Source organism: Bos indicus x Bos taurus, chromosome 15, assembly GCF_003369695.1.
Source record: "Bos indicus x Bos taurus breed Angus x Brahman F1 hybrid chromosome 15, Bos_hybrid_MaternalHap_v2.0, whole genome shotgun sequence".
Classification (NCBI taxonomy): domain Eukaryota; kingdom Metazoa; phylum Chordata; class Mammalia; order Artiodactyla; family Bovidae; genus Bos; species Bos indicus x Bos taurus.
The window spans coordinates 28,696,320-28,722,076 of NC_040090.1; the positions used below are offsets into that span (position 1 = coordinate 28,696,320).

The 25,757-nt window shown below is 37.5% G+C and overlaps 1 protein-coding gene across 2 annotated transcripts in view; it reads right to left on the reverse strand.

The window, feature by feature from the left end:
- UVRAG (UV radiation resistance associated) overlaps positions 1-25,757 on the reverse strand; it is a 329,275-nt gene that overhangs the window by 224,498 nt on the left and 79,020 nt on the right. For both annotated transcript variants that reach the window (XM_027562853.1, XM_027562854.1), the window contains one exon: positions 16,571-16,656. In XM_027562853.1, the coding sequence (XP_027418654.1) occupies positions 16,571-16,656 (86 nt within the window). The remainder of the gene's footprint in view (positions 1-16,570; positions 16,657-25,757) is intronic.

A 25,757-nucleotide genomic window follows, 5' to 3' on the forward strand; every position in this document is an offset into this window, starting at 1 on the left:
ACCAAAGTATGGAACTTGGACCAGAAGCATCGGGTTCACGGGGGACAGTCAGAGATGTGAATTCCCAGACCTTGCCCAGAACTAATGCATCAGGAACTTCGTGGGGAGGCCCAGCTATCAGTGTTGCACCAAGCCCTCCAGCTGATTCTGATGCAGGCTTAAGTTTGAGAATTATCAGGCCAAGTTAATTCACTCTCATTCTCCAAGATGATGATTTTAAATCTTCTCTTTTCTCTTCACACTTTATACAAACCTTCAACCTTCTGATACCTGACTCATGACCCTACTGAAAAACAGAAGCAATCAGAGGACAACTTACTCATTCTCCCATCACCAAATATATCATGTGGTTCTATATCTATACCCATATACTCTGCGTTCCCCACATATACACACCCCTCTTTTACAAGGCCTAACCATCTACTTATGCAAGGATTCCACTATCTTTCACTTACCAAAGCTTTTCATGCCTGCTATTATCCCCTCTCTTTCTCCGGCATCCAGTTTTTCCTTTAGCACAAGAGTATGCCGACTCGATGGACATGAGTTTGAGTGAACTCCGGGAGTTGGTGATGGACAGGGAGGCCTGGCGTGCTGTGATTCATGGGGTCGCAAAGAGTCAGACACGACTGAGCAACTGAACTGAACTGATGCCAAATACCTTCCACCTCAAAACAAAAAGACTCTTCACTTGACCCCTCATCACCTTCCAGCTTTAGTACTATTTTCCGGCTCCTCTGTACAGAAAAACTTCACAGGAACAGTTAACACTTCTTGTCTTCATCTCCTTACTCTTATTCTCTCCCTAAACGACTCCACAAAAACTGCTCTTACAAATGTCGCCAGTGGAGCCCCCAACTGCTAGATTCAGTATTCAATTATCAGTCCGCTTCTTACTCAATCACAGCATTTGATTCAGTTATCAATTCTGTGAAAATATTTTGGCTCTGGGATGCCACATTGTCTTAGATTTCCCCCAGAGCTTATTAGTTGCCCCTATTCCTCTGCTATATTCTCCTTTTCCAACATGTTGGAGAATCTTGAACCAAGTCTGGAAGGTAGAAGGTGGGGAAGCCATTCTTCCAGGAGCAGTGACAGACCCTCTCCAGTAGGAGTTTCTGCAGCAGTCAGTTTCCTCGTTCAGGTGTCCGGGCATGAGGGGTGGTTACTTCACTAGCAGCAGTTCTGTGAGCGCCAGATCGCCACTGTGCTGGGCTGACCTCAAAGCCTAATAGAAAGCAATGTGTCCCTGAAGCCGAGCAGCCCCGACTTCTACTCCTTCAGCCCTCAAGTGATTCCATAAATACCCAACTCTCTGTGTGAAATCTCTTCCTGACGAAAATATCTAGAGTGGTTTGTTTCCTACACTAAACCTTGACTGACACTATTCCTAAGTTCAAGTCTCCAGCATCACCAATTAGCCCTGAGATCAAAAGTGCACATCCAAATGCCTTAGTACCTCCACCTTCATGACTGATATATATCTCAAACCTAATGTCCTAAATATATTCTCGATTCCCCATGAGTTCATCCTCCTTCTCCCCTACAAATCTTCCTCATTTTCATAAATGCCACCACAATTCACCCAATTGCACAGATTAAATATCTAAACATTATTTTTAAGTCCAGTTTCTCTGGCATGCCCACATCTAAGCCATTACCAAGGCTGGTTAGCTCCAACTTCAAGCTATGTCAGGAACTGGACTACTTCTCTTCATACACCTCAACTGCTATCAGACCAGCCTAAGTCACTCTTGTCTCTTGCCTGGATAAGACAATAGTCTCTTAACTAATCGCCCACTACTCCCCCTCCCCTCAGTCTATTCTCCACGCCAGAGTCACTTTCTTTAAATAAAAGTCAGATCATATCACTCCCTTGGCTCCAACCCCTCCAATATCTTTCCATCATACCTGGAAAAAGTGTAAACCACACAATCTGGCCTCTATCAGCTTTATTCACTATGCTCAAACCAGACTGACCTCTTAGCTGTACTTTCAGCAAACCAAGTTCACCGCTTCCTCAAGGGCTCTTACACCAGCTATGCTGCTCTCTGGGATGTTCTTCCTAAAGACACCCAACTTGCTGCCTTATCTTTTTCAAATCTTTTCTTCTCAGTGAAGTGTCTCCAGACCACTCTACTAAAATAACTCATTCTACCATCCCCAGTATACTCTACTGCCATAGCGCTATCACTATTCTACCCACAGGAACACTACGCCTACATATTTTTTTCTTCAGAAAGAGTCCAAATTCTTTACAACGTTGGAGGCAGCATGGAAGAAAAAAAGAAAATGGAGTAAAACCTTTGACTGGCTGGTTCTGTCACAATGCAACCTCAGGCAGTCAATTTCCCTTTCTGGATCTGTGTCCTCATTAGCAAAACAGGGATAATAAAGAATAACACCAATCACATACACTTGCTTTGACGAATAAAAGAGATAAAGCATATAAAGTACTTAAGCTGACAGATGGTACATATTCAATAAATACATCTATTTTACTATTATTACCCAACAACTGTTTGCCAAAACTCTTTAGTTTAAAGACAGCAACTATACTCCCGAAGTCCCCTCTTCTCCAAGCTAAATTTCCTCTATTCTCAACTATTTAAAAACCCTTCATTCACCCTGGCCATCTCCCTTGTCTCTTTCTCATCAAAGTAAACTGGGATTCAAATTAAACAGAATATTCCAAATTTGACCTAATGAACACAAAGTCCAGGAAGACTATTACTTCCCTTGATCTGGGCACTTAAGTTTAATTAATGCAACATAAGATAATCTGACTCACTGGAAAAGACTCTGATGCTGGGAGGGATTGGGGGCAAGAGGAGAAGGGGACGACAGAGGATGAGATGGCTGGATGGCATCACTGACTCAATGGACGTAACTCTCAGTGAACTCCGGGAGTTGGTGACGGACAGGGAGGCCTGGCGTGCTGCAATTCATGGGGTCGCAAAGAGTCGGACACGACTGAGCGACTGATCTGATCTGATCTGAAGATAATCTGAACTCCTTTTTGAGAGCTGTTGAGTCAATTTCTTGGCTTGTACTAAATTTTTCATACATTTAAATCTCCAAATGTTCTCCCCATATGTTCCCCATAAGGTCAATTCTACTGCAAGGTTCATATTTGACACTATCACTAGAATCAAAGAAATTGGAGATTTAAAAAAAAAACAAAAAACAATGCTACCACAGAAATCATTTTACCTCAAATTAGTAATTACCTAGTAATTACTAACTACTAATTACTAGTAATTACCTAGTAATTACCTCTGCTTCTTGCAGAGTTGGAATTTAATGGTTCAGAGCTTGAAAATAGAAATGCCAACAAAGAAACATCACCGTGTCTACTCACTTCACACTGTATTGAAAGAAAAGGAGTAAAAGAAGCCCCATGGTCACAGAGTTAGACGTTCCTCAACAGCAAACTTACAGATTTTAGTTAACACTTCCAGCCTGGGGAGGCACAGAGGCACAGAACTTGGAAGGCTCTTAGGAGAGCTTATTATGAAAGTCTCCATTGTGCCAGGGCCAGAAGACTCTCTGAGAAATGTCTGGCCCATTCACACCCAGGTGCACCACCCAAGAAATTTTATCAGAAGGGGGATAGGAGCTGTTAGGCAGCCTCAAGGACTTCTTCCACACGAGATGAGGAAATATATTGGAAAGGTCTTTGCCATCAAATGGACCAGGACTCTGAATAACACACAATAGCTCATCTTTTTTAAACTGTCATCTCACTTACCAGCAAAAGAGAATTATAATAGTAGCATAGCATTGTAAATATTATAAATATATATATGCTGTTTTTAGCATTTAAGTATCTTTCATATTTGAGATATTCAAATAGTATTTTCTTTCCCTACCACCTGTGAAGGCATGGGAAGGGATGGGATTATGACTTTTTCCTACAATACCAACAAAACATTTAGAAATTATTATTACCCTCTCAATGAATCTAAGACTCCTTGCTTGCTGTATCTGTTAATCTGTTCTACTAAAGTATAAGTTCCCAAAGTAAGAATCTGGCTTCTCATGTCAATGGAGTACTTCCAGCCATAAAGAATCATAAGAATAAGGTTATTACAATGGCTACTCTTCTCAACAGATAAACATGCCGAGTCTCATATTCTGTTCAAAGGTAAAACACCCTACCTTTTAATATAAAAGTTACTTCAAGGGTCAGGTAATATCCCGATGAACATAATGTATTAATTCTCCTAAAATCTTTGATAAGTTCTCTTAATAAAACAGCATGTAAAAATCAAGTTATGGGTGGGGCAGGTGTTTAATGGTAACTGGTTATTTTTATTGGCAGAGATATCAGGGTGAAATCACTAAACCTTGGAAAGCTGCCTTGGAACATGCCTGGCACCAGTGGGAAAGTAGAAGTTATAAGGCAGCTATGAGGGGTGTGATGGTAAAGCTTTAATTTGCAGTGACATCTTAAACAAAGCAGTCTTAGTAAAGTAACCCTGTGAAATCAAGCCAGAACTGAAGGACAATGGCAGGGACAGAGAACATCTCTTGGGCAGAAGACTATTCATATATTTAACTGCCCTCAAAGGATGCTCCTTACCTCTTTATCTCTTTATACTGACTTTATACACCTCTTTCACCATTCTAACAATATCTGAATGAATCTGGCTATTGCTCCAAGCCAGAAATTCTGAACATTATTTTGAGGAGGCTCATTTATTTTACCTACTGTGTTGCTACCTCTGTTGAACACTCAGTCCACTAGAGAAAATGGGCTTAGCAGCATGAAGAGCCTACAAAAGGTCCTAGTTAAGGACCATGAGACATATCAGTAACTCATGACTACTGGTTAATTCATTCAATAAACTAGTTAATTTACCACACAATGCCTTTAAGTGACTTTATTAGCAAGCACTTTGTCTACAATGAACTATTTAGATGTTTTATAGTAAATATATACCATAATTGTGGAGGAACATACCCAAGATTAGTATTAATTATCTTAGAAATGGTGACTTAAAACTACCATTTAAAAAAATTCTTCCAAAAATCTACCTATTATTCAGTGATTATCCAACTGGATTGTATTTCATGCATTCATTTAATAATTTTATCATTCATTCAGTTAACAAATATTTACTAGCATCTACTCTGAGTTAGGTCCTATATATGCTGGGGACAAAATATAAACTAGAGCTCTAAATTCCCTACACTTATGTATTGGTCTGTGTTCTCCGTTCTCATTCTGAGAAATATTTTAAAGACAAAAGATATATCAAATATTTTGTTTCAGTTCACAAACAAAAAAGCATTCAACTTCTGCATTAGAAAGCATCGTATCCAATAATATAACTAAATTTCTAACTGGTTTCTGGGCTTAATTAGAAAATCTGCTGTAAATTGCTGATATGATTAAAAGAAGAATTACAAATAAAACTATATGTGCTGTTTCAGCAAAAAATTTAAATATCTAGGCGAAGTACATGGTTTCCTAGCAAAAAAACAAATTATCAAGAATAAACCATGGAGAAGAAGGATAAAAGAGAGCAAACAGCACTAGAAGTATGAGAGTCAGATTTATCATCATAAAAGTCACCTGAACTAGATGATTTAATAGCTAAATTCTCTAACAAACCTTTAAAGAATTAAAAATCCCCAAAATCATTTAATATGTTTCAGTTTATTATGATACTAATAGCTAACAAATATAGTATTAACTAATTTGAGCACTGTACTAAGCACTTCATATTAATTCACTTCATCTCCCAACAACCCAATGAGGTTATTATCATCATTTTACAAAGGAGGATCACAGAAAAAGATGAAAAGCGTCCCAATTCAATTTCAGGATCTCAGGAAAGATGATTACCTATCACATCTTCCTTCCCACCCCCTCAAAAAACAACAAATACTATATACCAATCTCACTTGTAGTAATGATCAAAAGAATAATCTATAACTAATTAGTAATACAATACCAAGAAATCTGCATACCTTTTTGCAACTATAAATTAAACAAAAACATATAACATTAATAAATATGAAAAGGCAATTCAAAAAATTCAGCATCTATTGCTTTAAAAAGTTAAATAGGAAGAACTATCAAAAAGATTTTCCAAAATTAACAGAGAATATTCTGAACAGTAAAATACTGATCATTTTTAATTAAAACAAGAATTGGACTAAACTGCTCGCTATTTCCATTACATTTCAACATTAATTTTAAAGTTCTAAAAGGTGTAGTAAATGCAGTAAAGACAAGAAGACAGTATAAATACTGCAAAAGAAGAGATAAATCTATCCTTCTATTGATAATGAGTATATGGCCAAGAAAATCAGAGATCTTTCCTTAAAAAACAAGAAAAACTAACTTGATACCATCACTGAGTATGATTTTTTAAAAATTACAGTTTTTCCCTATAATAGAAATGAGTATACAAGAATGGAAATGGAAAACATTTTATTAAAGAATTGTGTCAAAACTATAGCATATCTAAGAACAAACTTAATAGAAAGGCACATGACCATATGAAGAGAACTATAAAATCTTACCAAAGAATTGAAATAAAATTTGAACAAATATAAGACATATCATGTCTTGGATGGGAATACTAACATAAAAACGACTCTTTGAGACCTCATGGACTATACAGTCCATGGAATTCTCCAGGCCAGAATACTGGAGTGGGTAGCCTTTCCCTTCTCCAGAGGATCTTCCCAACCCAGGGATTGAACTCAAGTATCCCATATTGCAGGAGAATTCTTTGCCAGCTGAGCCACAAGGGAAGCCCAAGAATACTGGAGTAAGTAGCCTATACCTTCAGCAGATCATCCCGACCCAGGAATCGAACTGGGATCTCCTGCATTCTTCACCAACTGAGCTATCAGGGAAGCCCCCATAAAAAATGACAGCTCTCACCAAATATAAAAAGTCGATGAATATAAAAATTCCCGTTAGAATTCAAGAAAGTTTTTTTTTTTTTTTTTTAAGAATAGGATAAAATAACCTTAACCTTCATATGGAAGAATAAAGTTCTGAGAACAGCCAAAAATAGAATGGAAAAAGAAGAGTAGCAAGAGGGGTACTTGCCTTACTTGGTATTAGCATACCAAAAAACCACTGTAATTAATCTGAAATTGGCAAAGAACTACACAAAAGGATCAGAACAAAAAGGGAATCCAGAAATGAACCCCGGCTTATATGAGCTTTTGGTATATGACAAAGGTGGTATTTAAATTCAGTAAGAAAAGGAAGTTACTGGCACAACTGGATATTCATCTGTAAAGAAAATGAATTTCTATCTCAATATATGGAATATCTACACAATATATTTAAGAATAATTCCAAATTGTATTAGAGATTTAATTTTAAAAGTAAAATAATATAAACCTTAAAAGGAAACTTGAAAATGTACATAGAACTAAAAAGGAAGAGAGACTTCTGATAAGGCAACTATACTCCAATGTAAAAAATACCTGTTTTTTTTAAAAAAAGAGAGATACGTCTTAAACCAAGACAGAGTGCCCAGAAGACATCCAAGGAAAACCAAAATTATATGATATGACAAATATAAACATTTTGTATAAGGTATACTAACTCAAGATGTAACTGAGAGATTTGGAAAAAATACCAAGGACTTTTAAAATTATATGAAAAAACACAAGCAACTCAATTAAAAAGGTAGGTAAAATATTAAGAATAGGTAAATTCACAGAAGAATACTGAATGGCTAACAAATCCAGGATATTCACTTTCACTTGTAGCTCAGACTAAGCACTGGTACTGAAACTCATAAAAATTAAAGTAACACTGAGGTGTTGTACTCATCAAATTAATAAAAATCACACAAAAAAAGATGATACCCATGGCCAGCAGGGCTTCAAGGTAAAGAGGAAAGTCACATATTATATGTCCTCTTTGGGGAAACAGTATGTTATTTTTTAAAATTAAAATTATACATGTCCTTTGACTTAGAAACTCTACTCCTGAAAATTTAATACACATAAATAGAAACATGACAAATATAAAAATATATACATATATAGATACTTACTCCAGTATTGCACATAATGGCAAAATGAACAAATAAAAAACCAGAGCCAAAGTAAAGATTAAATGTCTATCCATAGGGTGATGACTGAAAAATATAGTACACCTCACCATTGACTATTAAGAAATCATTAAAACAGTGAACTGAAGAGATCTGTACATGGAATGTTAAACAAGAAAACAAAAGGTAGAGTTAAGCATATAACATCCACTCCAATTTTGTCAAATAGTGATATCTATGACCTATACATAGATATCATAGTAAAAAATGTGAAATAGATACACGACAGATTGTTAATATGGGTACACAGGTGACTGGGGTCATGTCAACATGTGTTCTGTGTTTGGATGGTATCTTATGCAGTTCAGGCTATTGTAACAAATACCACAGACAGGGTAACTTATAAACAGAAGTTTACTTCTCACAGTTCTGGGGCTCAGAAGTCTATGATCAAGGCACCAGTTTGGTTGGTATCTGGTGAGAGCCTGCTTCCTGGTTCACAGTTATCTTTTCACTACATCACACAGAGAAAGGGACCGGGTCTCCCTAGGGCCTTTTTTATAAGGGTACTAATCCCATCTATGGGGGCTCTGCCTTCATGATCTAATCATCACCCCAAGGCCCCCACCTCAAAGTACCATCACACAGGGGATTAGGTTTCAATGTATCTGTTTGAGGTGGGGGTGGGGGACCACAAACATTCAGTCTACAACAGGTGGTTCTGGTAGTGAGGGAAAGAGTTTAAGGAAGAAGACAAGCCAAAAACTAAAAAGAAAGGGGGAAAAAAAACACTGTACCTAAAATTACTCCGGACTTTGTTTAAAATTCTATCAATATTTTTGTAAGTATATATGTGTCTGTGTGTGTATATATAGAAAGATGAATAAAAATAAAATGTGCTATTACACATAAATACCAATTTTGTTTAACTAAGACTTACATTAAATACCTAAACATTTTTTAATATCTAACTTTTTAATTTTAAATTTTTATTAAAAACCTTCCTAAATCTTGTCACATATCACTGCTCTCTTACGCAGACTTTAACAAGGACTACTTTATATTCCACTGATGGTTTGGTATCAACAGAGTATAATGGAAGAACGCACATGCGCTCTTCATTCAAACCAGCTTTAACACTTACTTACCTTGTGGTGCTAGACACACACTGATCTAAGCCTCAGTGTCCTCATGTGTTAAATGGAGAGAGCATTAGTGAAAACTAACATGGGATGCTTAACAATTCTCATTATTAACTTCAGTCAGGAACTATAGTATGGAGCTGTACTTGGGTAAAGCTGCTCACACACAGAAAAGAGATGCTAGCTATGCCTTTTTTCACTTAGTCTGTCTCTCTTCACAGCTGGGCTATTTCTATTTCTCCCCGCCCTCCTTTTATATGAAGTAGTGACAGAGGGCTATTTACAAATCCAAACATAGTGAGTATAAAGATAGGACAGTAGCTAATATGATTTACCATTCAGTTATACTCCAGAAACAAAGAGTAAGGCACAAACAGATCACACTGTCAGATGTTGCTTCTCCTTGCTGTCAGTGTGTCTACCTTAACAGTAATCCTCTTAATTCCCCTCATTTATCAAAAATGAGCACACAGACACTGGGTCTAGTGTCTACCAAGAACAGAAAACTATACGAGTCTTAGGACATAAATTTTGTGACATCTTTTGCTTACAGTCAGGTTCTTAATTATATTCTCTACATTTGCATTTACCTCTTAGGGAAAGACATCATTAGGAGGGGAGAGAGGAGAAAACTCTCCCTGCAACCTAAAAGTTGGTCATCGCATTCAAAACTTAAAGATTATAAACAGTTACACCCTTACACATGTCATCCTCCCCGTTTTCTAAACATTACAGCAAGAATAGTTTATTTGATATGAGCATTCCCCTTCTATAACTGAAATTCTGTAGGAGAAAGTATTTTCTATCAAAGTGGGGGGTGGGGATATGGCAACAATTTACCAGATAAAGATCTTCCCCAAAGAATCTGCATAAGGAATAAGACCACAAGTCACAAAATCCTGAAATTGTTATGTTGAAGGCAGTGGCAGAAAGAAAAGAGGCAGCTGAATCTTTATGGACCTGATTGTATTTTCAACACTTTTTTGATAATGGTCGAGAAATTTTTTACAACTCTCATTTTACCAGGTACAAACCAGAAACAGGAACAACAGAACCCAGTTCCCTATAACCTGAAGAACAGTTTGAATTGATCAATTAAAACAGCATCTCTTATCTGCTAAATATACTTGATATGTAGCCGTCATAGGACTAATACAAGGACCAACAAAAAGAGGATTCTTTTCTAAAGGAGCTCTCAGTTTCCGGGTGCTAAGCAGAGAACAAATCAGACAATGAAGAATTAATTACAACAGCACGTGCTCAGTAAAGGCTAGCTACTACTTGCTACTAGCTCCTAGTGGCAGGAGGACTTGAAAGAAGAATATTAGTTCCTTTGGACTATTTAGAACCATGTCCTTTGAATACCAAATTAAGAAGGAAGGACTTTATCCTCTATGTGAGAGCTCAAAGATTTCTAAACCATATGAGTGACAAAACTGATATATCTTTGATCATTCTGGCAGCAATGTGGCAGATGAATTGTACTAAAACAGTGTGAAAAAATAAAGTAGTAAAACATGCTGGTTATGAACACAAACTCAGGAGCTAAACTAGGTTTAAATACAGACTAACATGAACCACCTGTATAACCTTGGATAAGCTACTCAACTGCTTTGTGCTTCAACTTCCTCATCTGTAAACAGGAATAAACATTTCTAACCACATGGGGTTGTTGTAAGAATTAAAAGAGTCAATTCATATAAATCACTTAACATAGTTCCTAACACAAAGGAAATGCTCAATAAATAAATCTATTAGGACTTTCCTGGTGGTCCAGTGGTTAAGAATCCACCTACCAACACGGGGGACACAGGTTTGATCCCTGATCCAGGAAGATCCTGCATGCCGTGGAGCAACTAAGCCCTTGTGATAGTTACTGGGCCTGCATGCCTAGAGCCTGTGCTCCACAACAAGACAGGCCACCGCAACGAGAAGCCCGCACGCCACAACGAAGAGTAGCTCCCGATCACCGCAACTAGAGAAAGCCTGCACAACAAAGACCCAGCAGAGCCATAAATAAATAAATGATTTTAAAAAATAGTATCCATTAATTGCATGAAAGAAAAACTCAAAGTAGGAAGATCAGAGGTCAGGAAATAGTCCAGGAAAACAGAGGTGAGAACAAACAAGGGTATGCTCAGTGGTGTGCTGAGATGCTGATGATACTACTAGAGAAACCAGGGAAAACAAAAGGGAGAGAAAGATCAAGCCAATGTATGCAGATTAAGCCAGACATGTTACGGTTGAGGTTGCTACAGCACATGCAAGTCTACTCGTCCCTGGAAACTACAGAGCAGAAATCCAAAAGAAAACTTGAAACTAGAGACATAGTTTTGAGAGCTATTAACATGTGGCTGTGGTGGTTGAAGTTGTGGTAATGTAAAAGAGTCCTTAGGGAGAAAGAGTAATGCAGGATCCACAGGACCAAGGGCTCCGGGATCACAACAAAATCCACAATAACTCCTACATAATGTCAGTAAGAGGGAGAGGAGAAAACACAGCCCCATGAAACGACCCCTCCCTTCAAGTAGTTTTCAGTGCCATCAGGGAGACAAGACATGCACATGTTAAACAATTTTTATCATGATTGTTAGAGGATTAACAAAAGTAATTCTAAAAACAGAGGTGGGAGGCATTAGAATGGCAAGAACAGAAAGGGAAATTATGCAGAAAATTGGAAAACCTAGCAGTAATAATATAAAGGGAACACGGGCATAGAGAAGAAAGCTAACTTCAAGGTGGAAGAAGTCAAGGGGGAAATGAAGACTATTATTTATTGCATGTCTACTATGTGCCAGTAACGGTCCTATGATCTTTTAATCTATTTAATCTGCTTTAATTCTCATAATATGTCTATGAGACCAAAATTACCCCCATTTTACAAGAACAGTTTGAGGCATACCAAAGTTAAGAAACTTGCCCAAAGTTACCTGGCGGTTTAGGACTAGAACCTAGATGAAGGACCAAAGCCCATGGTTCCTCCACCATACCTCCATTTATTAAACTGGTGAAAGGAGGACACGTCAAAAGAGAAGGAAAAAACAATGAAAACTATACTCAGAGAAAACAATTAGTCTCGCTTAGTTCAATACAATAGTTACCTTTCTGAGAAAGTATGAAAGGGAAAACAAAATGAAACAAAAACATTTTTAAACACTAACAATGATCTTTCAATTCCAAAGGACAGGTAGGATTACAGCCATCTGCTTGCTTCCAGTCTTGCCCCTCAGGTCTCTTCCATAATCATCATGGTTAGAATTCAAATCCACACTCCTGAGCATGCCACTCATCTCCAGGCAGCCTTTCAACAACTCCCCATCACCAACACAGTAAACAAGAAATAAAACATTTCAAAAATCAACAGATCCCAAAAGAGAAAGCTGTTTATAGACTCGTTAACCTAGAAGGAATAATAATAAAGAGAAGAAAAGTTAACTTCTAAATTAAAGGCTTGCTTATAATTTCTGGGCTCCAAAATCACTGCAGATGGTGACTGCAGCCATGAAATTAAAAGACGCTTACTCCTTGGAAGGAAAGTTATGACCAACCTAGATAGCATATTCAAAAGCAGAGACATTACTTTGCCAACAAAGGTTCGTCTAGTCAAGGCTATGGCTTTTCCTGTGGTCATGTATGGATGTGAGAGTTGGACTGTGAAGAAGGCTGAGCGCCGAAGAATTGATGCTTCTGAACTGTGGTGTTGGAGAAGACTCTTGAGAGTCCCTTGGACTGCAAGGAGATCCAACCAGTCCATTCTGAAGGAGATCAGCCCTGGGATTTCTTTGGAGGGAACGATGCTAAAGCTGAAACTCCAGTACTTTGGCCACCTCATGCGAACAGTTGACTCATTGGAAAAGACTCTGATGCTGGGAGGGATTGGGGGCAGGAGGAGAAGGGGACGACAGAGGATGAGATGGCTGGATGGCATCATTCACTCGATGGACATGAGTCTGGGTGAACTCCGGGAGTTGGTGATGGACAGGGAGGCCTGGCGTGCTGCGGTTCATGGAGTCGCAAAGAGTTGGACACGACTGAGCGACTGATCTAATCTAATCTAATCTATAATTCGTAAGTTTACTTTTCTCATTTCAAAACTGTAAAATAAAGGAAATTTCAAATGCCAGTTAAAGAGCAACATTGACACCTTGTGGTGAACATCCTGAAGTATGAAATGTGATGAGTGAAGGGTCTCCTAATTAAATGTCTGCTTACATGAAAACTAATGCTTAATCCAGGGATTTCCAAGGGTTAGGAAGCAGAAATCAGTTACCATCACACATACTGAATGTAAATTTGGAAAGAGCTGTTCTTTCTTTGCAACACTGGAATTAGTCTAAATTCCTAACTGTTGGCAGAAGAGTACAACCTTAGGTCATTGTTTTCCTACAAAATATGGTACAACACATCCATCAGAAGGGGCTATAATGCTAGCTAGGGTCATAGATGCTCCAAAAGCAGCCTTTAGTCAAGATTTCCTATTTTTTTGTATGCCATTTACAAATAAAAGGTGGGACATTATCAATTCATAGTAGCTACCAACACAAAAACACAGTGAGAGTTACTAACAGGAGACATGGGTTCTAACCCTGACTCCAAACAGCATTGAGAATTTTGTGGAGTAAGTCATATTAAAAAATTCAGACTCTGTATTTTCACATAAAATCACAGATCAAGAAGTAACAATTAAAAAAAAAAAGAAATCATCAGGAAAGGAAAAGATATATTTTTAAAAATTACTCCATCCAGGAACAATGTTGCCTGAGTTGAGGAGGGGAAACAATGAACAAAATTGATTAGCACCACATTAACTTTCTCAGCAATCACTTTATATACAGCTCATGATAAGAACAGTGGGAAGAGAACTTTTAATCGAGCAGATACATGACAATTACTCTGAACTGTGAATTAGCAAAGAAAGTTCCATCTTACTCATTAACATTGACAAGTACAATTTAAAGTTTCTAGCTCCAGAGTAACTTTCCAGGTTCAGCCAATTTACTTGATAAACAGACATTAGATTTGGTTCAGAAAAAAGTATATCTGTGTTACCAGCTAAAAATGATTTACATAAAGGTGATGAGCAAGCAATTATTAACAAGGTTATTCAAACTGCTGACACACCTAAGGAATCTAGAAGGCACTCCAGAAGTGAAACTCTCCAGAGACATTTCATTGCAAGATCAGTGTTAATTAACTGAGCAACTACCAAACTAATTTTATGATTTTGCATTTATGGAGGGCTCTATGACTCTGTGACCCCATGGACTGTAGCCTACCAGGCTTCTCTGTCCATGGGATTTTCCAGGCAATAGTACTGGAGTGGATTGCCATTTCCTTCTCCAGGGGATCTTCCCGACCCAGGGATCGAACCCAGGTCTCCCGCTTTGTAGACAGACACTTTACCGCCTGAGCCACCAGGGAAGCATTGTACCATTATGCTACATGCACCCGATAACCACCAGTCTAGGACAAGTCAGAGCGTGAAAAGGGTTTGCAAATTTTGTTTGCCAGAAAACCTTCATACCAATCTCTAGTCTGGCTCTTACTTGGTGTGTGTCCCCTCGCTAAGTACTGATAAGTAATTGACTGCCCCTTGGCCTCAGCTTCTACATGGTAGACAAAAGCTGATCCCTGATGTGGGAGCACAGAAAACTTCTAGGAGAAAAAGGTAATAGATGTGAAATGCTTGTAAATTAAACAAATTGTAACACCACTGCTTCTATGTTTTAGAATATCAAAGAGGTTAAATGAATTAGGATAAATCAAGGATAATTAAAGTCACAGGCAAGTCAGTCAACACATTCTCCACTATACCAAGTTGATTCCCAAGATTCCACAGTCTTTCTTCAGCTCTTATTCTCCTGGATCATTATTGTACAGAGCCTTCAGGAAAGGAAAGTGAAGTTGCTCAGTCGTGTCTGACTCTTTGCAGCCCCACAGACTGTAGCCTACCAAGCTCCTCCATCCATGGGATTTTCCAGGCTAGAGTACTGCAGTGGGTTGCCATTTCCTTTTCCAGGGGATCTTCCCGACCCAGGGATCGAACACTGGTCTCCTGCACTGCAGGCAGACGCTTTACCCTCTAAGCCACCAGGGCCTTCAATACCCCTTAAATCTCTATTTTCTTAGATTCTATGATACTACCTTTCCCAAATTCTCTTCTTCTCACTGACTCGGTATTTCTTTTGCTTTTAACTTTACTGATTTCTCTAATAACATAATAAAATCTCATACTTCAAAAATATATTTAAATATAATAGTATCTATAACTCTCATTTTATTGAGGAAAACAGGCCAAGAAATATTAGTGGCTTACTCACAATTCAAACTATTTCTGTGCATCCCTCTTTTCAATACTTAAAACTCAATGTAATCCAAACTGAATAGGCTCAAAAATAAGAGTTATATATTTTGACACAACTTGTTTTCTATCGCTACCATTCAATTACTAAATTCTGTCCATTCTGGTACATATCCTAAGAAGTCAAAGTATCCCTCAGGTAAAAATCAAAGGACAAATGTGTGTGGTTACTTTAGTTGAAATCATTGTCTCTTAAGAGCAATTTACATAGTCCATATGACCAAACTCTCTATCATTCTGTATAACAAGATTCAAGATTTGCAAAGGAAAGGCTCATTTAATAACGTTTACAAAATAAACAACCATCCAATTGGACAAGGGTCCAATCATCTTTCTGGACTCTTCCTCCAGCAGATATATAGAGGATGTCTAATGGTCTGAAATTTATGATGTGTTATATAAACATTAGGAAAAGACTGCCAAAATCGAGTTTCAATGAACCATCTGTCTGAGTAGGGTGAACATAGGTTGAGTGTCACTGTTAACTTTATTTTAAACTGCATTTATTTTGGTAGCCTGCCTCCTGGGAAAATGTCCTTGATGATCTACCACACTGAAAATTAAAACCAAATTTAAAAATCATACAAAATTAAGCCCAGACATTAGGAAAATACAGAGCTGAAGCAGTTAAGCCTAGCAGGTCAAAACTCTAAGCTATGTCTAGGGCTATTGGACAGCTTTTGTAAGTAATGGCATCATTGGTAAAATTTTGATAAGTCTAAATTTATACCTCTGGTTTCTGCTCTTTATAGTGCAGAAGACCGGACACAGCTCATGTCCCTACTTTAAGATCACTAGCTTCCAATCATTCTCTTCCACTGTCCACAGGAAAAAAATGGCATTTGAAAGGCTTTGTAAAAGAGATAAACTTAAATAACTGTAGCTACAAAATTTATGAACCTCTCACTAAAAAATGCTGTTTGAGTAACAGCTTCCAAAGCTCCCATACATTTCCTTACACTGAAATGTCACAAACTCAGAATGAGGAAGATTCTTTAGAAAATGCAAGAGGACTCTAAGAAGTTTCTTACCGCAGCAAAGAGAAGACATCATAAGAATTGCGAACACAGTTCTGATCCACCTGAAGAAGAATATTCTTCTGAGCATTTGAATAACCCTAAAAGATATTGATCAACAAATTAATCAAAGTAAAACAAAATATGTGTCCAAATTAATCATGATGTTTGTCTTTTTTAAATTATGATTTAATAATAACTCAGTAGATTCAAATCATTAAGAAATTAGAAAAAAATTAAGAAACACTTTCACATAATTGAAGTTTAACATTTTAGGCAAGTGAATTTAAAATAAATTTCCTCTAATATTTTCCCACAGAAACAATGTTTCACATTATAAATTTTGGTGAACTTCCCAGCGAAACCCCAGAAGTCTTTTTAACATATTATGTGCCTGAAGAAGAGTATTAACAATAATATTTCAAGTATGCCTAGCCAACATATGTAATGTTTTTATGGGAGAAAAGGCATTCCAAGTTTTAATTAGGAATACCTGAAACAAATATTTCCACTCAGTAGTGTTAAGGTGTTGGGAGCAAGGATGGTTTCTACAGCGAACACAGCACAATTTCTTAAGAAGAACAGAACAGCTATCTGGCATTTCAGAAAAGCAAAGTAAATAGTAGTTAAGAAAAGAGGACTCTGGACCCAGATGACCTGGATTACAATTTAAGCCCTTAACACACCAGTTCTGTAACCTTGAGCAAGGCACCTAACTTCTTTCAATTTAACGTTGGTTTCTCATCTATAACATGGAGATGATAATACTATCTACCTCACAAATTGTCATGGGAATTAAAAGAGCTAATATTTGTAAAATCAAAGGTATGTATAAGCACTGTATAAATGCTTGCTATAATGCTAACAGAAGCATTTTCCAAAAATTACATTGCTGCAGATATTAAAAGGTTATTAGGAGAATATTATGAAGAACTTCATGCTAACAAATTTGAGAACTTAGATTAATTAGACAAATTCCTTGAAAAACTACAACATGCCAAAATTGATGAATAATAGCTGAGTAATAACTCTATAACTATTTTTAAGTGAATAAGTAATTGAAAAATCTTTCCACAAAAATAGTCTTGGTCCAGGTTGCTTCACTGAATTATATCAAATGTTTAAGAAATGTCATCAATTTAGTACAAACTCCTAAAACAGAGTAGAAAGGAACAATTTCCAACTACATTACTGACACTAAACCTTCTCTCTCTCTCTCTCTCTCACACACACACACACACACACACACACAGAGATAATTATAAGTCAATATCCTCATGATTACAGACACAAAAATCCCTAGCAAAACATTAGAAAGTTGAACCAGAAATACATTGTAAGGATAAAACAATAACACTTCATTTTGACTGAATTTATTTTAAGAATGCAAGAGTGGTTTAGTATTTAATATCAATCAATTAGCAAATAAATGAAGCAATCATTATAAATCTACCTTTATGGGCACACAATAATAAAGATGTAACATGATGATAAAAATGGGGGAAAAGAGCCCATAGAGAAGAAAAGTTTTATATAATACTAAAACTAATATTAACTTTAGCTAAACTTACAAATTAAAATGTTAACTATAATCCTTGGGGCAGCCACTAAGAAAATAACTAAAAGATGAATAGTGAAAGAAATGAGAAAGGACTCAAATGTTACATGAGAAAATAACTAATACAAAAGAAGGTAATAATGGAAGAAATGAGGAACAAAAAGAAATAAAACAAATCAAAGAATGGCAGAAGTCCTTGCGCCTGTAATTACAGTAAGTGTTAATGAATTAAATTACACTACAATTAAAAGGCAGAGATTGGCAAAATGGATTTTCTTTTTAATGATCCACAATATGCTATCTACAAGAGATGCACTTGAGAATCAAAAACACAAATAGGTTGAAAATGGAAGGATGGAAAGATATTCTATGTAAGTAGTAACCAAAAGAGAGCTGGCATGTATAAACTAATATCAGACAAATAGACATTAAAACAAAACAGGTGACCAAAACAGACATTATGCTGTTTTAAAAGGCTCAAGAAGATATAAATGATTATAAACATATATGGACTTAACAACATATAACAAAACATACAAAGTCAAAACCATAAAAACTAAAATGAGAAACAGCAGAAGTCAACATCCCACTTTTACCAATGGACAGCACAACCATAAAAAAGAGAAAAGAAGGAAACAAAAAACATCAACAATACCATAAATCAACCAGACCTAACAGATGTATACAGCATGTTCCACTCAACAACCACCATACAAATATTCTCAAATGCACACAGAATATTCTCTAGGATAGACCATATGTTGTCATCAAAAAAATCTCAATAGATTTCTAAACACTGAAATCACACAAAATATCTCTTCTGATCATAATGGAATGAAACTAAAAATCAGTAACAAAAGGAAATTTGTAAAATTCACAAACTACGAAGTAAACATACTCTTAAATGGCCAGTGGGTCAAAGAACAAATCATAGGCAAATTATTAAATGCTACATTACATAAAAATACAACATATCAAAACATAGGATACAGTGAAAAAGTGCTCAGAGTGAAAAATGCAGCTGTAAATATTTACATTAAAAAGAAGAAAAAGGAGAGAGTTCGAATCAGTAATGTAATCTTCCACCTTAAGGAACAATAAAAAGAAACCTAAACCCAAAGTAAGAAGGAAGCAAATAATAAAGATTAGGGCAGAGATCCTGGTGGCTCAGATGGTAAAGAGCCTGTCTGCAACACGGGAGATCCAGATTCAGCCCCCGGGTCGGGAAGATCCCCTGGAGAAGAGAATGGCAGCCCACTCCAGTATTCTTGCCTGGATAATTCCACGGACAGAGGAGCCTGGAGGGCTACAGTCCATGGGGTCACAGAGTCGGACACAACTGAGCAACTAACCCTTTCTGTGAAATACAGAATAAAAAACAATAGAGAAAAATCAATAAAACTAACTTAGTTCCCTGAAAGAGCCAATAAAACTGACAAACATTAAGCCAGACCAACCAAGAAAAGAGGAGAGAACGCTCCAATCACTAAAATCAGGAATGAAAGTGAGAACATTACCATTCATCTTACAAAGACAGGAAATATTAATTATAGAAGAATACTATAAGAACCTCTTGATGAAAGTGAAAGAAGAGAGTGTAAAGGTTGGCTTAAAACTCAACATTCAAAAAACTAAGATCATGGCATCCAGTCCCATCCCTTTATGGCAAATAGATGGGAAAACAAAGGAAACAGTGGTTGACTTTATTTTTCTGGGCTCCAAAATCACTGCAGATGGTGACTGCAGCCATGAAATTAAAAGGCGCTTGCTCCTTCGAAGAAAAGCTATGATCAGTGTAGACAAACATTACTTTGCCAACAATGGTCCATCTAGTCAAAGCTATGGTTTTTCCAGTAGCCATATATGGATGTGAGTGTTGGACTGTAAAGAAACCTGAGAGCTAAAGAATCGATGCTTTTGAACTGCGATATTGGTGAAGACTTCTGAGTCTCTTGGACTGCAAGGAGATCCAACCAGTCCATCCTAAAGGAAATCAGTCCTGAATATTCACTGGAAGGACTGATGCTGAAGCTGAAACTCCAATACTTTGGCCACCTGACGTGAAGAACTGACTCACTGGAAAAGACCCTGATGCTGGGAAAGATTGAAGACAGGCAGAGAAGGGTACAACAGAGGATGAGATGGTTGGATGGCATCACCAACGCATCACCGACTCGATGGACATGAGTTTGAGCAAGCCCCTGGAGTTGGTGATGACAGGGAAGCCTGGTGTGCTACAGTCCATAGGGTTGCAAAGAGTTGGACATGACTGAGCTACTGAACCGAACTGATGAACAACTGTATGCCAACAAATCACGGAACCTAGATAAAATGAAAATTCCTAGAAGAACAGAAACTCCCAAAAGCGATTCAGGAAAAAACAGAAAATCTGGACCGATCTACAAGTTGTCAAAGAGTTTAGCTAGGCTACTCCATAGTATCACCGCCTTGGCATCCATTTTGTGTGGCCAAGCAGCCGTTAGGGACCTTACACCAACACTAGGCCCCTCTTCAGGGAAGTGCATGCCCTAGACTGCAGGCTGCAGTTACACGCAAACGTAGATCCTGTTAATACTTGTGATCAAAAGTCTCCCCTGCTTCCCAGGACCTGTATGCTCTACATGCCCCTTAGATAAAAATCCCCATGGAGCTTACCAAAACCCTGCTCTTTTGGTTTGAACTGAACAACCCAGCCCAAGCCCAGGAACCCCAAAGCACTCTACACGCAGACTCTAATAAAGACATGTGTCCCAGATCCTCCATTTCTCTGTCTGCACTCTGCCTTGACCTCCCCATGTGGCCACTTCAAAGCCTTCTCTATAATTCCTCCAGAATCTATGAGTAACAAACGTCTCTATTTCAATTTCTCTTGTGGTTTTCTGTGCTCCACTCAACAAACATTAATTTAACAAAGTTATAACAAAACTAAAGAAGTTAAATCAGTAATCATAAAACTCCCAGCAAAGAAAAGCCCAGAACTGCATAATTTGGCAAAAACTACCAATCATTTAAAGAGAAAAATAACACCAATCCTTCTCAAAGTCTTCCAAAAAATGAAAGAGGAGGAAATACTTCTTAACTCATTCTATGAGACCAGTATTACCCTGATCCTAAGCCAGATAATAACATCACAAGAAAATTATAGACCAATATCCCTTATATTATAATATATATAACATATATACACACATTATAGAGAAAAGAATCCTTAACAAAATACCCTTGAACAAAGAGAGGGTGGGGGCAATGACCCCTACATGGTTAAAAATCCACATATAACTTTACAGTCGGTTCTCTGTATCCACAGTTCCATATGCATTGCTCTGCATCCATGGATTTGACCAACTGTACATTATGTAGTACTGTGGTTCAGACTTATTGGAAAAAAAAAAAAAAAACCCACACATAAGTAGCCTTGCCCAATTCAAACACATGTTATTCAAGAGTCAAATGTATTAGCAAAGCTAATCTGGTCTAGCAATTCTACTTCTGGGAATATACCCAAAAGAACTGAAAGCAAAAACTCAAAGAAAGAGAAATTGTACACCCACGTTCATAGGAGCATTATTCACAGTAGTCGAGGGGTGGAAGTAACCGAAGTGTTCATCAACAGATTAACAGATAAAATGTGGTTTATTCATATAACGGAATACTAGTTATCCTTAAAAAGGAAAGAAATTCTGACACACGCTGTAACACGCATGACCCTTAAAGACATTATGTTATGTAAAACAAGCTAGTGACAAAAGGATAAATATTGTGTGGTTCCACCGTATGAGGCACCGAGAGCAGTCAGATTCATAGAAACAGGAAGTAGAAGGGTGAGTGCCAGAGACTCGAGGAGGAGGGAGATGGGGAGTTATTGCTTAAAGGGTAGACAGAGAGTTCCAGTTTCACGAGACAGAAAGAGTTCTGGAGAGGGACAATAGTGACAGCTGTAAAACAAGGTGAATGTCCTTAATGCCACCAAACTGTACACTTAAAATGGTTAAGACAGTGAATTTTCTATTACGTATATTTCACAATTAAAATAATTTTTTAGAAAAAGATTTATACACCAGGAACAAGTGGTATTTACCCAAGGTATGTAAAGGTGGTTTGATAAATGAAAATCAAGCCAACACAACATATCAAGTTGAAGGATTCATATTTCCCAATTCCATGTTTGCTACAAAGCAACACTAATCAAAACAATGCTGTATGTACTGGCGCAATGACAGACACACACATCAGTGAGGCAGAGCCAAGGGTACAGACATACATTCATCTATCTACAGTCAACTGGTTTTAAACAAAGGTGTCAGGACTGAGAAAGAACAGTATTTCAACAGTGATGCTGAAACAACTAAATGGCCACATGCAAAATAATAAAGTTGGACCCATTCCTAACACCATGTACAAAACTTGCAACTAGGATCAAAGACATAAGTGTTAAGACTAAAACAACAAAACCATTAACGCACCTAATGGTTGCCAACCCTAGTATACTGCTGTTGGGAACACAAAGTGGTCAGCAGCTATGGAAAAAAGTTGGCAATTCCTCAAAAAGTGAAGTACAGAATTACTATATCATCCAGCGATTCCACTCCAAGGCATAAAATCAAAAGAACTGAAAACAAATTCTTGTACATAAATGTTCACAGCAGCACTACTCACAACAGCCACAAGGTAGAAACAATTCAAACATCCATCAGTGGGTGAGCAGATAAACTAAATATGGTATATCATACAACGGGATATCACTCAGCCAAAAAGAGAAGTACTGACACATGCTATATTTGGATGCACCTCAAAAACACTAAGCAGCCAGACATAAAAGGTTACGTATTGTATGATTCCATTTATATTCAATACTCAGAATAAGTGAAACCATAGACAGAAAAGCAAGTTGGTAGTTGCTGGGGGTTGGGGAACACCAAATGGAGAGTGAACGTTTAATGGCATTTTCTTTTGCTGTGATAAAAATGTTATGCAACTTGTTGGAGGTAGTGTTTCCACAACATCGTGAACGTTCCCAATGCCACTGAATCACACACTTTAAAATGCTTAGGGAATTCCCTGGTGGTCCAGTGGTTATGACTCGGTGCTTTCACTGCTGGGGCCTGGGTTTGATCCCTGGTGGGGAAACTAAGATTCCACAAGCTGTGCAATGAGGCCAAAAAAAAAAACAGAAAAGCATAAATTCATGTTATATAAATTTCAACCCAATTAAAAAGAGAGGGAGCTGGCTATGAAATAATCTACATATCATGAGGGCAGCTGAAGAGAAAAGACAGAGACAGAAGATAATCCTACAAATGAGCTACAAAAAGACACGAGAAATAAACTTCAGATTCTCAGGAGAAATGATTGGTGACACTCCACTTAGCTGTTCTTATTTTATGCAAAAAGCTGCCAAACATCTTTTCTACTAAAAACGTATCCACACTCACATATAACTAAAAGCAACACATTATAGCAAGAACTCTGGGTCTTAATCCACTCTGCCTGTTATAGAAGTGAAAAAAACCATTTAAATCCTCTAGGTCTTAGTTTCTTTAACAATAAAATGAGATGAGACTACTACTAATATAAACAATGAACAATAATAGCCAAACACAAAAGTAACATGTGTGAGCATTCATAGTATTCCAGGGAGTGTTGTTTTTCACGTTAAATGAACGTTGTGATATTAACATTAAAGGTAAACATACATAATACTCATGAGACCCTATGAAACAGGTACTATTCTTATCCCCACTTTAAAGGTAAGGAAACTGAGACACAGGGAGGATTAAGTGGAAGAGCCATGCAGTCTGGCTCCACAGCTTGTGTTCTTAATGACCATGCTTTACTTGATCTCTAAGACCTTTTCCAGTTCTCAAATTCTGGGTCCATGTACATTTAAGGCAACTCAAGGACATTATTAAACCCTTCTGCTTCAGCCACAACACAGCAATTAACATTCTTGAAATATGCTAAGAGCCTTGCTCTGAATGACATCTAACGTCACCAGATGTGCAATCCCGACAGACCTCTGATGAAGGATCATGATGGAAAGAAATGGCTCATTTGTATCTGGTTATCTGTGTGAGATACTGCCAAGTGCCAAAGAGCCCCAAGGAGATTTACATGTCACTCAAAATTCTCCTGAAGCCAGGCCTAACAATTCTTTTTCAAAGAAGCAAACAGGATAGGCACCAGTCTGGGTGAGTGCCTATTAAACTGCTCAAGGAAACAGATAATTTCACATACCCAAAGACCAAAAGTAATTCCAGGCAGATGATCAGGTGTGTTACTAGATCAGTGATCTACAAATTTTCTCAGTCGACGGCCAGATTGTAAATATTTCAGGCTTTGCAAGCCACATCATCTCCATTGCATACTTTCCTTTGTTTTCGCCTTCAGATTCTTTACAAATGTAAAAACCATTCTTAGCTCGCAGGTCACATAAAAACATGTGGGGACTGTAATTTGCTTATTCATGTACTAGATCACTGAATAAGTCAACTTTTAAAATGTGTTACTGTACGTTTTGAGAGTTGTCAGCTACTAAAACAGTCAAAGACAATCCTTTATTAAAACTCTAAAAGTTCTACTAAAATAATCCTGTGGACAGGATAACTGTTTATGAAGCAAACAACAATATACACATATACCTATTCATTTCAGTGTTTACTGAATATCTAATACATACAAGATGTCAGGGAATTTCTATCATCCTTATAAAAGTATACAACCTAATAAAGTATATAACCCAGCTAAGGTTCCAAGTGAAGTAAAATTGCTTGTAAGAAAGGTTAAAAAGAAAAGCTATAGGAGTTCCAATATGGTAAAGATTCCACCTAGTAGAAGCAGAAACATCAAAGGCTGCAGGAGTAGCAATACTTGGGATAGATTAACAAGTACAGAAAGCTGAAGGGCAGTGAAGGAAAGACCCACACAGACTGAACACCTTTAGCTGAAGCATGGCAGTGGGAAAACATAAGCTGTATTCAGAGAAAATTAAACAGTGGTCCAATTTGTTCAGCTCCAATGATGTCAAAATTACTTGGAACACCAGAGGGGAAAATAGTAGGAGATACAGCTACGTGACAAGGTTGAGAGGGCCAGATGCAGAAAGCCTTGAATGTCATACTAAAAAGTGAGACAACCTTCATAAAGGACTCCTGCAAAGTTTCCAACAGTGCAGGCCAATGATCAAAGCTGCACTTAAGGAAGGTTACTCTGGTAATGACACACACGACAAACGAGAGGAAGCAGAAAGCCCAAACACCCACTAGGAGGCTATTTTAGAAATCCACGTGTACTAGAGGGAATGAGAACTCAAATTCTGAAGAATAAAGGAGACAGACAGAGAAAAGAAGTAAAGATAAAAGCAGAGATATACCCAAAAGTACTATACCACTGACTGAATTTAGGTTGATGGAGAAAAGGAAATTAGGTCAGAGATTTGGCCACATCCAGCAGACCAGAAGTAACTCCATACAACCTTTAAAGCAAAGGAATAAAAAAAAAAAAAAAAAATGCAAGTATGCTTTAGGAATAAGATTAATCAGGCAGTGGTGAATGAGACAAAGTGGATACAAAGAGACCAGAGCCACAGGCTCGCCAGGAAACTACTGCAGTAATCCTGCCTTATGAAGGTGCCAGGCCGAGCTTGGA